Source organism: Apostichopus japonicus, chromosome 5 (assembly GCF_037975245.1).
Source record: "Apostichopus japonicus isolate 1M-3 chromosome 5, ASM3797524v1, whole genome shotgun sequence".
In the NCBI taxonomy this organism is placed as follows: domain Eukaryota; kingdom Metazoa; phylum Echinodermata; class Holothuroidea; order Aspidochirotida; family Stichopodidae; genus Apostichopus; species Apostichopus japonicus.
This window is the reverse complement of record NC_092565.1, coordinates 21127997-21144203: the sequence shown is the minus strand read 5'-3', so window position 1 is coordinate 21144203 and position 16207 is coordinate 21127997. Positions and strand designations below refer to the sequence as shown.

At 38.1% G+C, this 16207-nt stretch overlaps 1 protein-coding gene across 1 annotated transcript in view; it reads right to left on the bottom strand.

Moving 5' to 3' along the window:
- Positions 1 to 16207, bottom strand: part of LOC139968007 (structural maintenance of chromosomes protein 3-like) — a 33222-nt gene that overhangs the window by 5477 nt on the left and 11538 nt on the right. The window contains exons 12-28 of the mRNA XM_071972278.1: positions 16007 to 16128; positions 15145 to 15289; positions 14569 to 14741; positions 13977 to 14076; positions 13151 to 13311; positions 12678 to 12819; positions 11803 to 11953; positions 11040 to 11259; positions 10464 to 10621; positions 9616 to 9731; positions 8646 to 8720; positions 8116 to 8224; positions 7227 to 7387; positions 6626 to 6856; positions 5322 to 5483; positions 3209 to 3289; positions 656 to 833 (exon numbers count right to left, since the gene is read on the bottom strand). Of these exons, the coding sequence (XP_071828379.1) occupies positions 656 to 833; positions 3209 to 3289; positions 5322 to 5483; positions 6626 to 6856; positions 7227 to 7387; positions 8116 to 8224; positions 8646 to 8720; positions 9616 to 9731; positions 10464 to 10621; positions 11040 to 11259; positions 11803 to 11953; positions 12678 to 12819; positions 13151 to 13311; positions 13977 to 14076; positions 14569 to 14741; positions 15145 to 15289; positions 16007 to 16128 (2485 nt within the window). The remainder of the gene's footprint in view (positions 1 to 655; positions 834 to 3208; positions 3290 to 5321; positions 5484 to 6625; positions 6857 to 7226; positions 7388 to 8115; positions 8225 to 8645; positions 8721 to 9615; positions 9732 to 10463; positions 10622 to 11039; positions 11260 to 11802; positions 11954 to 12677; positions 12820 to 13150; positions 13312 to 13976; positions 14077 to 14568; positions 14742 to 15144; positions 15290 to 16006; positions 16129 to 16207) is intronic.

Below are 16207 nucleotides of genomic sequence, written 5' to 3'. Positions count from 1 at the left end.
AGCAATTTGAAAATATAGGGCCGCGGCCCGGGCCACAAAAGACCCCTAGTTGATCTTTGATCTCAAATTCATGAACACCCTGAAGGTAAAATTACCATAGTACTATCGTGACAAACCCTCAACATTGTACCATGGAATCTGTAGGAGAAGAAGCATTTTGCGTATTTCCACAAAATGGCCCATTACGGCCCACAGGTGACCTTTGACCCCAAATTTTGGACTATCTCTGATGGCCCTATACCCAATGGTCCTTGTGTCCAAGTTTCATGAAATTCCATCAAACACTGTGCGAGTGGGAGCGGTTTTACCAATTGTTGACGGATAGAGTGATAGAATGATAGAGTGATAGACGCCGCGCTGTAACAATAGCTCACACCAGCATGCTGGTATGAGCTAAAAATTGGTTATCACACTGTCACAAAGTAAATATGAAGACTAAACACTGGACAAGTTTGAATTTTTTTTTTATCATTTTCTTACAGCTTGGATAACCAGCTTGATTATTTTATGTAGCAATTCTGCAATGCGATACCGGATTAATGAATACCTTTGAGGATATTTTTCACATATTACAGAAAAACTGTACGGTTAAAAACTGTAAATGGGGGGGCAGGGGGTGGGGCGGGGTGAATTGATATGACCGTCTTGAGCTTACCAGCCACAGCTTTCCTGTGTTGAGCGTCCAAAGCTGAATCGATTTCGTCAAAGAGGTAAAACGGGGCAGGGTCACACTTCTGAATGGCAAAGATCAGAGTGAGGGCGACAAGCGACTTTTGTCCGCCAGAGAGTTGTTGCATTTCTCTTGTTTCTCCCGACTTCCCGGTAAAGGAGACCTGTGAATTTTAAAGCACATGAATGCATTAACACAAAAAACAAAGAAAAACAAAACAGTGGGCATGCTTGAAAATGTGCAGTCGTTCTGTTTCTCAAGGTGTTTAACACAGGGCTGACTTGTAATAGTTCCACTCCAGATTTGTTGCTTGTTATATATATTTTTTTCCATTTAACTGAGTGGGTGGGGAGGGGAAGGGGGGCCGAAACTCCTTCCAATGTCTCATGATACATTGCTCTTGATGGATGATGAGAGAAAGGAGAGTGAACGGCGCCCCCCCCGGAGATTGAAAAAACAAACGTTTATGTAAAATAAGGAAACCAGTGCAAACTATTTGACACTCGATTGTGCTTGTGCAAACAGTGGCAGCAGTTATACACTGCACATGGTGAAACCAACTACATTAACAGGAAACAGTTGTTATAGTGATGCCGGAAAATTCCCGTTTAAAACCCTTTGCAAGATTCTCCAAGTGATGTGCCCCTTCACGAAGGAGTTACCAGGTCTAATTAATAGAGGGATTTAGAGGAAACCTTCAAAACTTTTAATGATCCTTGGAATTAATCAAGTTATACAATTCAGAGTTATCACTTACAACTTCCCCACAAGGTTAAATAATATACCTTCCACTTTTGTTTAATCAGCCAGATGCAAGGTACAACCTCATATATGCAAACTGTACTAAATATAGGGAGAACCAGAGTAAAACTGACCCTACCAGTGGTTTACTGGCCTTGTTAGGATAACTGAATTTCTTAACACAGCTGTTAGGCATTGGTTCTGAAGAGATTTCTAACAGGTCTGAACAAAGGGCCAGGAATTCGATGACAAACTCAAAACATTTGCAAGTACTTTATTTGAAGCATAAAAGTGAGTTTAGGCTTTTGAACCTCCTTCTCTGTCTAACCGCTTTATCTTACAGCAAATCACAGCAGGAATTGGAGATGCCCGTAAGATAACAGATCAATATGGAGATGCCCATACGATAACAAATCACTATGGAGATGCCCATAAGATAACAGATCAATATGGAGATGCCCATAAGATAACAGATCAATATGCAGATGTCCATAAGATCACAGATCGATATGGAAATGCCCATAAGATAACAGATCAATATGGAGATTCCCATAAGATTACAGATCAATATGGAGATGCCCATAAGATAACAGATCAATATGGAGATGCCCATAAGAAAACAGATCAATATGGAGATGCCCATAAGATAACAGATCAATATGGAGATGCCCATAAGATAACAGATCAATATGGAGATGCCCATAAGATAACAGATCAATATGGAGATGCCCATAAGATAACATATCAATATGGAAATGCCCATAAGATAACAGATCAATATGGAGATGCCTATAAGATAACATATCAATATGGAGATGCCCATACGATAACAGATCAATATGGAGATGCCCATAAGATAACAGATCAATATGGAGATGCCCATAAGATAACAGATCAATATGGAGATGTCAAAGTTAAATATTTCCATATCCCTCCCTCACCCTTGTTTAACTCTCCTCTCACCCCCCCCTTCCCCCACCCCTCAATCTACTTGAGCACTCATCTATGCATTTTAAAAATTAACTGAAGCCTTCACTTTTGAACCCAGCAGATGATAATGAAGCCAGGGCTTCTATTCAGTGGGTGTAGTAGTTAGATATCTAATTAAATGTTGCATAATGAGATGAAAGGAATTCCAGTTATCCAACATAATTTGATGATTCTTCAAATTAATCATTCTCCTAATTATAGACCAGGCCACACAAGTTTGATTATTACAGTTGAATCATTCGCTTATGCATAAACAAGGTTCCACAAGTTTAGTTGAATCATTCTCCTAATTATAGACCAGGCCACACAAGTTTAATTGCATCATTCTCCTATTATTGACCAGGCCACACAAGTTTAATGCAGTTGAATCATTTCGCTACTCATATACCAGGCCACCTAAGTTTAGTTGCATCATTCTCCTAATTATAAACCAGGCCACACAAGTTTAATTAATACAGATGAATCATTCTCCTACACATATACCAGGCTACACAAGTTTAAGTAGTACAGTTGAATCATACCTCTACACATATATAAGGCCACACAAATTTATTTCAGAGCCCAGGACTAAATGTGCTTGTATCTTTGCTGGGTGCAACGAAAGCTTTCACAATTAACAACTAGAGACTTTAACCATACACTTTTACAAGAGCTTTCCATCGCATCATGTCGATGTTAGTTAGTAAACATATCAGTTTAACCAACCACCACAAAAGGGAAGAAAAGGAAAGGAAAGGTAAAGACAGAATTCAATAATTTGAAACCAGAAATCCCTATACACCGTAAGAGTTATTTTATAAATCTAACCTTTATGCCAACACCAGTAAACTGTTCCACCAGAGGTATCTGGGAAGACTTTGAGGAGACCGACGCCGAATCACCATCCAACTGTACATGAGTTAAAGAAAAAACATCAAAATAAAATAAAACTGTTAGCAAACTGCTTGTCCACTAGAGAGCCTGTGTAAGAGAATGTGTAAAAGTAAGTTGGCCTGACGTTTTGATCCTAGCAGGATCTTCTTCAAAGGCTAAATGACAAGTAACAGTAGGGACAAAAACACGCACAGAATACAGACAGGTTAATGAGCACAGGGAACACAAAGAGATAGATGTAAGGGGATTAGTAGACAAGGAATGGAGAGAAGTACGCAACAGGGGAAGAGGAGAGGTAGGAGATAAACAGTGGAGGGACAAAGGGAGGATTAAATTTAGCCTCTGAAGAAGATCCTGCTAGGATCGAAACGTCATGCCAACTTACTTTTACACAAAGAAAAAACATATAAATATAGTTAAATCTTGAAAATAAAACAGCAATAAATGAAGGAATCATCTGTTTTGTCCTATTTGTAGAGATGTGCAAACACAGGTTACAGCCGATAAACTTAGCCAGGTGTGTGCATACTCAAATCAACGCTGCATTCTGTAACGTGTGCCTGTTTACTGTGTATGAACCTTTACACAATGTATCAAGACACTGGGAGTATTTGTAACTCAGTGCACCCCCGCCTTGCTTATTTTATGCTGTCAACCTGTAATAGATACTGAAACTTGAAATAGCTGTGTTTTGCATAACTTGTTCAGCAATTGTGAATTACAAATTGTAACACATTCATAAACCTAAGACTATGAAACAAACCAATTTCAAATGTAATAGAAATAAATAATATCGTTTTAATTAATTCATTCGTACAGCCCAATTTAAAGGGAAAAATATTGAACATTTTGTCATGGAATGACACACAAACAATTAGGCATACAAGTTCTCAGGCCACGAACAAAATTGAGGCTATTTACTGGCTCAATACCGGTGGATTTTGATGTTTGCCACTAGAAACAAAAAGGCACTTGCATTTATTGTCAGTGCAAATTTAACATTGCTTTATGTAATAATTCACGGAACATGCAGGAAGGAATTAGCCTTTAGCCAGTAGATTTGTTTTTGCATAGAAAGGCATTTTGAAATATGTGGTTAAAAATGTCTAAAAAGGTATGGATTATTCACGATAGTCTCGTTTCATTTCATTTGGGCATTTTGTTCATATAAACATTTATTTCCCCCCCCCCACCCATTGAATCCTAGAATGTTCAAGAGGAAGCAAAAATGTATAAGTATTCAACCAAGTTGCACAGGATTACACCCCTCACCCATTCCTCTCCACCCCCATAAAAACACCTTGTAATCTTCTCTGTGTAGATGAGCTGAAGTGCACCTATCAAAATCCAAGATGGAAACCTCACACATACAGCTCCTCTCCCCACCCCCCTTCGTCTACCCTCCCCCAAAAAGAACTTTCTGTGAGCTGAATCACACTTATCACAACTAGGCTTGCACGGTTAACCGGTTTTAGTACCACAACTGTTTTTTTCTCGACCAAATGTGGTACTATTTTTTATTTTAAGAAAACTGAAAAACCGAAAAAAACCGAAAAAAAAAACGAAATGTGAATTGCAAATACTGGAAAAAACAAAGTTAAAGCTTCCATCCATCATTTTTTGACTTTGGTTTCTCCTATTTACTGTTCTTTTTGCAATATGAAAGTAAATTGCAACAAGAGAAACCTTTCCTGCTAGACGACTTTGTCAGCTATGATCGACACATGCCATTACCAGTGCTTTGAGGGTGGATAGCTAGGCCTAACATTAGGCTATGCAGCCCTTATATGCGTGAATCAGTTAGGTGACCTTGTAGTATTGAACTGACCTTGGTGGCCAACGTTAGTAGTTGTGAGAAGTACACACTCAAATGACGAGATGCAGTTCAAAATAAATTGTTATATCCAACGTGTTTGTCCTCTTTGTGTTGTTCTTATTATTTAACTTCAATTTAACAGTAGAGGATATGGAGAAAATCTTTTCAAACACATTGAGCACAGTTCGTGTTCAAGCTTAATCACAACCCAAGATGGAAACCCACACTTACATCTTCCGATTCATCTTCTCCCTTCTTCATCACGAGGGTTGCCTTCCCACCGGGAACTAGCTTTGAGAACACCTCAGAAAAATACTTAGAGACTTGCTTGAAGGTGAACTGGATGGCCTCGTACTTCCGGAGTTCTAAAACGTTCATCAAGTCAGTAATTGACTAAACAGGAAATGAAAAACCCCAAAAAACCAAAAAAAAACTATTAAAAAGAAAGAATGATAACAAAAAAGTGGGAAGAAAGGAACTTGTTGGAAAAGATGACAATGGGTGTAACCCATCTCATATCTAAACCAGATTTGACCTTTTGTGAGGCACACTTAGCTAAAAGATGGTTACCCTTAGCCCAAATGCCTCTAAATAGTCGGCTTGGGTGGCTGGAAACCAGAATGGTAGGAGCAGAGTTTTGGCCCTCTAAGCAGGACAGGTTGTATCACAATTACTGAATTGACTCATCCCAATTATTCGTACCAACCTCATTGAAGTATTTCTTCTCATACCAAAACATAAATAGTTGTTGGTAATTATCATCCTTAACAGTAAAACAGAAAAATATCAACTTTCTCTCGCCCAACACCCAATATGCAAAATAGGCTAGCTTCTGTTAATAATCTATTAACATGTGGTATATGTAGACTTAGTGTTGGCAATTTTTTTGGGGAAAGGCAAGATGTGTTTTCTGTACCAATTGTGCAGATATTAATACCTTAAACGGTGGAGTCTTAGTTTTAGTAAAATCAATGGTGAGAGAATGAGCAGCCTGCAATTCTTTCCAGTATTGGAGAAGTACCAGGGCAATTTTTTTGATGGTTATCCTGTCACCCAAGATGACAAAATTTCTGTTTGGACAACCAAGATAAGCTTTGGAGGTTATCAGGTGGGTGACTAGTCGTTTACATTAAATTCAGATTGCAAAAAATAGGTAAAATAAATATATAACAACCGAGAACATTTAGATAGATCCCATTCTACTATAAGTAGCATAAAAAAAAAATGAAAAATTGAATACAAAAGCGAATACAATTCACCACACGATGCAATGCTAGAGCTGCTGTTTACTTTGAAACAATGCTATTATTTATACCCCAATATGAGTAATTATATAAATGATACCCTTTCACAAATGATGGTCTGCTAAAAAAAATAAAAAATTGCTCTAATTGAATGAAATTTTTCATATTGTACAATGTTCTGCGATGCTTTCCACTTTGGTAGCGATACTATTAAGCAAACACCAACATCAGTAGCGACTTGGTCGATCCTACAACACAGTTACAAAATGATCGCTAACAACGACCTCTTACCGAATGTCCCTTGTCCGACTCTTCCTTCCGTTTGATCAGCTTCTCCTTCTGATCCGAGAAGTTTATGAACTGGTCCAAGGCTTTCTTGTTGACGTGGCTGTACTTTTTGAGTTCTGCGTTACACTGGTCCAGCTTCTTGAAGAGTTGCTTGAGGGACAGGTGGGTGTACTTCTCAAAGGCATCGCTAGGAAGCGAGCCCAACTCTCTGATCTTACGCATGCACTCTTCTTTCTGCAAAAAATGAAATAGGAATTGAGAAAAATCAATATTAAAAATATAATACAAAATTAAAAATATCCACAAATTTTCATTGCAACTGAATGTGCTCGGACAGAAAAAAGCTGAGGCTAACATAATGCGTGGGATTAAAGTCACCCTAAGCAGTACAAACGTTTTTGGGTATAGGTGGGCTACAAGGTGTTATCTTTAATTAATGTTTCATTATTGCAAAATCAATCTCGATTCTCCAACCCATGCAGCTCGCAAACGAAACCATCTCCAAGGATCTTTAATCATACCATTTGATTCCACTATTCAAAAACACAACAAACAAAGAAGGAAAGATTTAAATTATTTGTAGTATCTGTGAAAAAGGAAATACCTTCTTGAGAAGTAAGCTCTGCTTATTCGTCATTTTCTCTAATACTTTGGCGTCATCTCCAATTTTGTCGCAGTATTCCTTCTCTTTGCCTTTCCATTCTTCGAGGTCCACCTGCTTGCTCTGTTGTTCCCGATTAAGGCTCTCAATCTGACTTTCAATATCTGAGCGAGACAAAGGTGGTATTTACATAACCATAGAAAATACTGGCTAAAAGAGGGGGGGGGGGGGGTTGGGGAAGGGATGAGGTCATCAATTCTTGGAACAGTATTCCACCAAATTTGAAATGATTGCCAAATGTTAATATTTTTAAACGCAATATGAAAACTTATATATTTTGTTTAGATGTCAGATATTTGTTTATCTTTTTTGCTTTTGTATGTTTACCATTTTTGTACTGTATTATATTGTATATGTATTTTGTATTGAGGGCTCCTCTGGAAAGCAGTGCTTCTGCACTGAGCAGGACTACCCTCATTATAGATGACAATAATAAAAAAAAAATTAATACCAACAAAATTCTTGTAAGTCCTGCCTTGTTAAATGTGATTTTGAGCGCAGGGAGCAAGGAGGGCCCAGAGAGGAGGCCAGAAGGGCTTTATCAGAAACTTGGAAAGAAAACCTGTTTCTCCAGAGATATCTATCGTACTGTACACAAATGGTATCACTTAAAACATAACATGGACGACACCTATTCTGATCATCCTAAAATGCAAATTGTCCTTGTTCGAGCTGACGACACCAGCGTCATTTAAGGTCAAGAAAGAACTCTATATAAACTTTAAATAATATAATATTTGAAATCACATTTCCACCAATATCATACCACCATTCTTTCATCACCGACTACTGTTATAGAATACCCAAAGTGAACAGATGCTGCGGTAAATACCTTCCATTCTGGCTTTGTTTGAGTCGATAGCGGTCTCGGCTGTTTGTAGCTCCATCGAACTGTTATCCAGTTTTTGTCGTCTATCTTCCACAGAGATGTCAGACAGTTCCTGTGGAGTGGTAAACAGCATCAAGAAATGCTAATCTAGTCTAGATTGAAACCTGCATTGGACTCCATGTAATGGAATGGAGTAAATTAAAAACAAAAATGCCCAATTATACCCCCCCCCCCCCCCAGTACACCTCCACATGTTCTCTGTAGCTTATTGATCTTTACGACTACCCAAAACTGAGCCACAACGGTCGATGTAAGTCGGATTTCGTTCAGATGTCTTCGTTTTAGCTGTCTCATCATGGGGAACATTAGTTTGATTTATTGTAAAGGGCATGTTTTATTTAGAAATCTAAATGTATGATTACCTAAACACTGACATACGTAACTTGGGGGGCAAAGTAAAACAAGCAAAGAAGATCCTTCTACACGATGGACAAATAAATAAGAGTGAAGTGATGCCTGCAATCTCTCATCACCTGTATCATTTGCTCTCGCTTCCTCATGAGATTTCCAGACAGGACATTCTCTTTCTTGTTCTTATCACCCTCCAGCTGGAATTGGATAAAATATATAAACAAAGGAAACATTGAGGTTAATGAAGTCTGACCAAATGTTTTATTTCATTTCCATCTTTTCTTCATATCTAAACAATATAGGCGTAAGTGAAGTCTTCGTGGGAAAAAGGAATCCTATACAAATTCCAGCAAAGTTTTTCAAGGCCTGTTAGCTGTGATAATCAACTATACAAAAACATTCTCTTTGTCTTTTCTCTCTCACAACAGTTTGGATTTAACCAAATGAAACTAACCAAATTGACTTGACACAAGAAAGAAACATTAATGGTAAGTCCAAAGAAATTGAAGACTAATAGTGGAGGATGAAAAACAGCCAGATTGCTTACATTAAATTTACTGACCTTGGTCGCACTGAGAGCTAGATAAGACCATGGAGGTAGTTATGTCAGTGGACCCCAGTTTTGAAGTCCCCATTTTTGTGGGCCCCATTTTTGCGAAAGTATATCATGGAAATGAAAATACTGTATTCTTTATCCCATAATTTTCTAAGGCCCACAAATTGACCCTCAGCCCTAGGGATGTAACCCCTCCCCCCCCACAGCCTAATGGCAACACTTGTCAGACATGACTGACTCAGTAATGGTTTTAAAATTGCCAATTTTGTTGTCATATCTCACATGACTGCAGAGGGAGTCTACAATGTACAAAGCCAAAAAGTTTCTTGACTTTTGCAAGTACCGGGACTGGATTCAACCCAACAAGTTTGTCCCATTATAATCATCAAAATTCATCTCACAGTGTTAAAACAGGATCCCAAATTTTAAGTGTGTCCTTATTATCCGCACACTGCGATGATAATCTAAAACCACTACTGAAGCATCAACTCTGATCATAAGCTCACACCATTAATATTGCTTTGTGAATGTCTGACCTTGATTCTTTCATTGAGAGCCTTCTTGTTCTGAAGATTCAATCCTTTGATTTCGTCGTTGAGACGGTCCACCTCTCGCTGGTCCTGCACACTCAGTTGGGACAGCAAATCCGTTCCTATGATCGGAAGTCATCAGTAAACTTGCATTATGTGTTATTATGTGTTGATGCATTATTATGCATTATTATGTGTTATTATGTGTTCATTATGTGATATAACACTTTGGCAGTTGCCTAAATCTTGGAATATTACACATTGCTCATTATGTTCATCCAGTTTTTTAACATACACTTAAATTTGCATAATATGAGATTAAACTGGATAATTTAAATTACTACCAGTCATGGAAAAAAGTAACCCAAAACCACAATCTGCATTCAAGTTTTCAAATGTTCCGTGCCTCACCCTCCACGACCTCCTCTTTGCTTCCTGTCCTTATAACATGAAAGGTCAACCCCTTCATCCTTACTTGCTATGAAATGTCTGAATCGTGTCTGTCCCGTAATAAAACTCAGAAGTCAAAGAGCTATGTCTGCAGATTCACCATCATTTCAGGGATTAATTAATCCATGGTTTTTTTTTTCGTTTTGTCCCCAAGATATACAATCGCACGTTTTCAGACTAATCAGTCTGGAGTCTTTTATGCAAAGTAGGAGATATGAAATTCCTAAATGTGTTGACTTTTGTTTAAATCAAACTGATTTTACAAGACAATAACAATTCTAAAATCATGACTCTGGCATCCAGTTTGCTTCCCTTCATTCCTGAGAAGGGAAACTTCGTTGCTTGCTTCCCCCCCCATGCTCTCCCGACCCCCTACTCTTCTCTCCACTGTAACCCAGTTTTACCTAGTTCATCTTCCAGAGATCTTGCGCTCCCCTTCATGGCTTCCAGGTTTGATAACAAGCTCTGAACTCGTTTCTCCTTTGGTCCCAGAGCCTTCTCAATCACGTTACTCTCTCCTTTCATGATTCTCATGTCACTTCGCATTTTCTCGTAGATGTTCCTAGTAAGCAATTAAATTTGTTATTATCACTAATTAGAAATTTTACCGACCCCTCTTCCACCCCAACCCCCCCCAAAGAAAAAAGGGGGCATTCCATTTCTTTTTCTTTTTAAAAATAATCCCCCAAAACACAAAGAGAAACATCTTTTGCTGTTAAGCATCACAGCATTTGTACATTACAAAGAAAAACAGATTTTTCAGCTCCATTGGCATGATGGTTTCAGTGATTCTGCTGTTTCAATAAACATGAATAATAATTCTCCAAATACCTTACTTGATACCGTTTCCTGCTGAAAAATTTCTCACACAATTTCTTTTGCCAGCTCCTGACACCAGGAAAAAAAAAACATGAAGTATTTATACTCATGGCTCCGAAAGTTACGAAATGTCAGAGATTCTTTTTTAAAGGAAAACTTACTTGTTTTTTCTATTTTTTGTTTCTATTTTCTGCATGTCACTCATCATGCTGGTGATTTCCACCTCCACCTTCTGGAGTTTATCTCGCAGTTCCTCGTACTGCTGCTCTTGGCTGGTCAACCTCTCTCGTAGCTCCACGATGCTGCTCTGTAACTCCAGACGGGACTTGCGCGTGTCGTAGTATCCGCCCGTGATGGCACCCCTTCGACTGACTTGATCGCCTGCAAGGTTGATCATTGAATCATAAATCATAAATAACTAATCGGATGTTGCTACGCATCTTTAAGTTTGTGACACAAGATGCTACGAGGATGTAGTTATGACAGTAAACTTCAGAAAACTTCCATGAAATTTGTGAAACGACCATCTTCAGTAACTAGAATATCCATTTTATCACAGCAATTGATCAAACTGCGATAACCCTTCTTGATAACAACCATTCAACCGAACATTAATTTGCAACTACTCCCTGATTTCTTACAATTCCAAGCTTTTCTCATCTTATCAGTGTTAATCATATCCCCCCCAAAAAACCTAAGTTGGGAAATTTTTCCAAATTTTGAAGTTTTTAATTTGACTAGTCAAGCTAATTGAAATGCACTCTTGTGACTATTTTAGTACAGAATTGTATCAAGAATCTACCAGAATTAACTTCCAACTACTGTTAATATGTATTGAAAGTTTCCAAGGCCTTTTTAGACTAATTTTGGATGATATCTTGTGACTGCTTCTTATATCAGACCCCCGAGAGAGAGTCTACTTACCTTCGAGGGTGACACAGTCGAGATCTTGTGTTCGGGAGAACTGCGTGGCCACTTCGATGCTGCGACAGATGAGTGTCTTTCCGAACACGTGCTTGAAGACCTTGTCAAACTTCTTCTCGTATTGAAGATTTGACACCATAGGCAGAGCATCCTGGTGAGAGGCGGGAAGGACAGGGAAGAAATATTCAGTTTTAAATCCTTTTCATTAGTCAATCCCTGAAAATATCCTGCTCAGAAAAGATATACTACAGCTGTTCTTGCAAGTGAATGGTGCTCTTACCCAATTTTTTTTCTTCTTTATTTTAGGAGGAGAAATTTTTGCTGTCTATCACTGGTAGCCAATGAAAGTTGCCCATTGTAAACTTGTCAACTACTGCATTGGGTAGGTACAGCCTGTCAGACCCATCTTGTTGTAAGGTCCATTTATTACAGTGTTTATTCTGTCCATTTACATAAGGACTTTCATGACCTGCTATCACATTAGAATAATGATGACTGTGTTTCTTTTTTGGCAAACTATTGGGTCTTCCGCTACCCACAAATGAAGTATCAATGACCGTCCGAGCTTTGTTAATACTTAGGGAGCAGGCTTGAGGGAGTGACTTGACTGTCGCAGCAGGACTTCTACTTAAGAGTCGAGTATCAACTCCTGATCATATTTCTTTTCAAAACTTTAATTCCTGACTTCGTCTTCTTCACTCCATGATAACGTGCCCAAACTCATTTTTTACGTATTCAACATTTAACAGTTGCCTTAAGTGATGCTTGCTTCAAGTATAAAGATAGCTACAATACCTCTTTGAAAGCTCAGGCTTTGTTAGCATCCTGGGAGCCATGGTTTTAAATTTATGAACAAGTTTAAGTTTCAAACTTACAGGTGATTCCGGATATCGCTGGTCCCTGACTTCTAGCCTATTCAGTGGCATGAAAGTGACCTCTCCTGGCATCTTGGAGCGGTTCATCTCGGAGAGAATCTTGGTACTGATCAGGTCATCGTTCACGATGTGGTAGAACAGCCTACGTGGTGAAATAAACAGCACCATAATTATACATCATGCCCTTTATAGCAATATCATAAGCAAACACCATCAATCTCAAACAACACCTATATTAGTTGGGACACCATCAACAAACTTTCTCAAACAATACAGCTATTAGTTAGGGTTACTAAAAGAGTAGCACGAGAATGGGCCTAAAGACAGATAGAAGAATCAATAACAGAAAATTGAAACTATAGGAACCCTAAAAACAGATGCACTTCAGAATCTAATCAGTCTAGCAGAATATAGGAGATCGTGAACAGAATATAGTGGCATTCTTTTAAATTAGGATTCAAAATATAATCTACCTGCTCCCCGCCGTGACCTCCACACAGGTATTAAACCTGGAGGCACACTGAAAGTTTTCAATGAGAATGCCATGGTAACCAGTGATGACGTCCTGCTGTTCTCCTTGTTTGCGGAAACCGTCCAGGATCTGTTTAATACTGTCGATGCCACGTAACACAGCCTGGGTAAGGGAAGGGTGGTGGGAACGATGATTAATGAACAGATCATCCACGAATGCCAATAAATATCAATTAATATTAATACAATTAATATTATTACAAATCATAAACTAATACAATTAATAAAGTCGGTTAACATGGAGTCTACGCAACAGCCACTGATTTCACTAAAATATACTTTACTCTCGACTGCTAATGCTCACGTTGTAAAACTGTATTGAATATATTGTCATATAGTAATATTGAATGACTGACCAGAACGTAAAATTTCAGCATACCACATTGAGTGTCACTCTTGTAAAGTTATATATTAAGACAATTGATTTTTTAATTGATTAAATTGATAAATTTTGTAGAAAAAAAAAAGAGGTAATAATAACAACAATATCACCCCAAACCAGGGAAGATGTTAGCTCATCACATTTTGTTAAAAATAAGTTCTTTTACAGATCAAATGTTTTGTTTTCTGTTAAACACGGCTTGTGACTCCGTGAAAAAATAAAATTGGGACTGCTGTTACTTGGGTCACGACCTGTAGTTTGGGAAGCACAGTTCTACCCTATCTATTCCCTCCCCTCTCGTGGTTCCTATCTTTGGTCACGACCCCTAGTTTGGGACGCACAGCTCTACCCTTGCCCTATCTATTCCCTCCCCTCGTGGTTCCTACCTTGCCAGTCATTGATCTCAAGTTTTGTTCCTTCTTGTGTAGTTCATCCTTCGTCGTGGCCAGCTCTTGTTGGATTGTGTTCTCCTGTCTCCAAAGGGTGCTGAAAGGCACCATTGCAAAAAATATCATGTCAATCAATTTTTTTTTGCATTTAATATATCAAAATAAAAGTGGAACTCTGCCTTCTTTCTTGGTCAGAAGCTAACACCCAACCGAGATATATAAGACAATAGATGTCATCCTTTGTAAAAAAAAAAAAAAGTCAGCGATCAATGGTTAACTACCAACTTAAACGCATTTTTAAATCCATGTGGCTAAATTTTCAACTGTATCGCTAATTGTATTTTGCATTGACTTGCACTAGTGTCATCCGAACATTATATATAACGAAAGAAAGAGAGAAAAAAAAAAAAAAAAGACTTTTCTCAAAGGACCTTGCATTTTAAGATCTTTGGCCATATTTTCTTTTTGTTAGCAATATTTCACAGGGCATGTCCAATAACCTCTCCTCCTTTTGATGGGCGGGAGGGGGTGGGGGTGGGGGAGGGTTGGACTTGTTGAGGAAGGAATTATCAGTCCTTAAAAGACTTACTTCCTTTCGTTTTGCAGTTCGTCCTTCTTTTTCTTCAGTTCGTAATGACTCCTGTTTGACCCTTCCACAGTGTCCTTCATCTGTTCAATGTCGATATTCAGTTTAGCCATCCTGGCTTCCAGCTCTTCATTTTTTTTCGTATCTGTGGTGATGTCTTCATTCAGCCTATTTATCTGCAAAAAGAGAAAATAGAAGACAGAAAAAACTTTAAAAAAACTTATGTTCTACAAAAAAATTAATTACCAAAAAAGACGTGTAGGTTTGGACCAGCCTAGTAATTGTTTACTATAGAGCTTAATTTTCATGAGGGAAAGAATGGTTGGGAAACTACTCACATTGACTTCCTATAATCAACAGCTTAATTAAATAGGCCATCTAATCTGTTTACTCCTTGTGATTTATAAAACTATCATGAATCAACAAGATTACAGGCATGACTTTTGCTGCTTATTTTTGGTTTAGTTTATTAAATTTCCCCTTTTTTTAACATTGTGTCCAAAAAGGGTTTGATACTAGCTGAAATCTACTAAGCATTAAAGTGCTGAATAAAACCTGTGTTTTGAATTTTAGTCGAACCTGTTCGTCTTTATCTTTGATAGACTTCTGGAGCGATTTCAGCTCTTTCTTGATCCATTTGTCTCTTTCCTCTCGAGTTGTAAACTGGTTGCCTCTTCCCTGCTTAGCAAATAATTCCGCCCTTCGTTGCTCGCACTGCTCCAGTCTAAATACAAAATTAACATAAACATTAAAATAATAAAGAGGTATAATTTTCATGTCCCTACTCATAAAGACGATCAAAAAATTAATTCTTGTTCTTTCCACACACTTTTATTTCACTTCAAATTTCTTAATAGAAACATACAAAATAATTAAATTTTTAATGCAATTAAAACATTTCTTTCTTTTCTTTTGTCAATCTCGAATGCATTAATGTTGTTTCCAGTTTCAATATTTGTTGGTGATTTGTTAATTAACCAGTACCATAATCAAGTGAATAAAGGTGGTGGCATTAGAAACAATGTAAGCTAGGATCTGGGAAGTGTTGTGCTCGAGTCCGGGCCGGCTAAACTAGGATATGTTTTTCGACCAGGAGATATCCATGGTTTTCCCATCTGGAACGGCCTTCCTGTGATCACCAATTTTCAACAGGGTGTCCACATCTCCCCACACCTGCATTCCATCTTCCTATCAACAGGGCTTTCTTGGGTAAACTCAAGATGATTGTTAACACCGATCATCTCACCTGTGGTTACAGTTTTGGGGCTCACATCTTCTTTTACTTTCTCAGACAAACATTGATCACCTCACCTGTGGTTACCCTTTTTGGGCTTACATATGCTTTTACTTTTTCAGACAAACACTGATCATCTCACCTGTGGTTACAGTTTTGGGGCTTACATCTTCTTTAAGTTTCTCAGACAAACATTGATCATCTCACCTGTGGTTACAGTTCTGTTCCTCCTTCTTCAGTTCTTCGTACCTTGGCATGACTTCCTCCAATTCATGTTGCTTGGCACTAATTTCACTGTCCAATTTCTCCAGCTTGGTTTCAATTCGACCCTTTCGGTAATAAATATTGAAAATAGAAGAGCATCTTTTAATTCACTGATAATTTTTAAACAATTCAAACCTGCAGAGA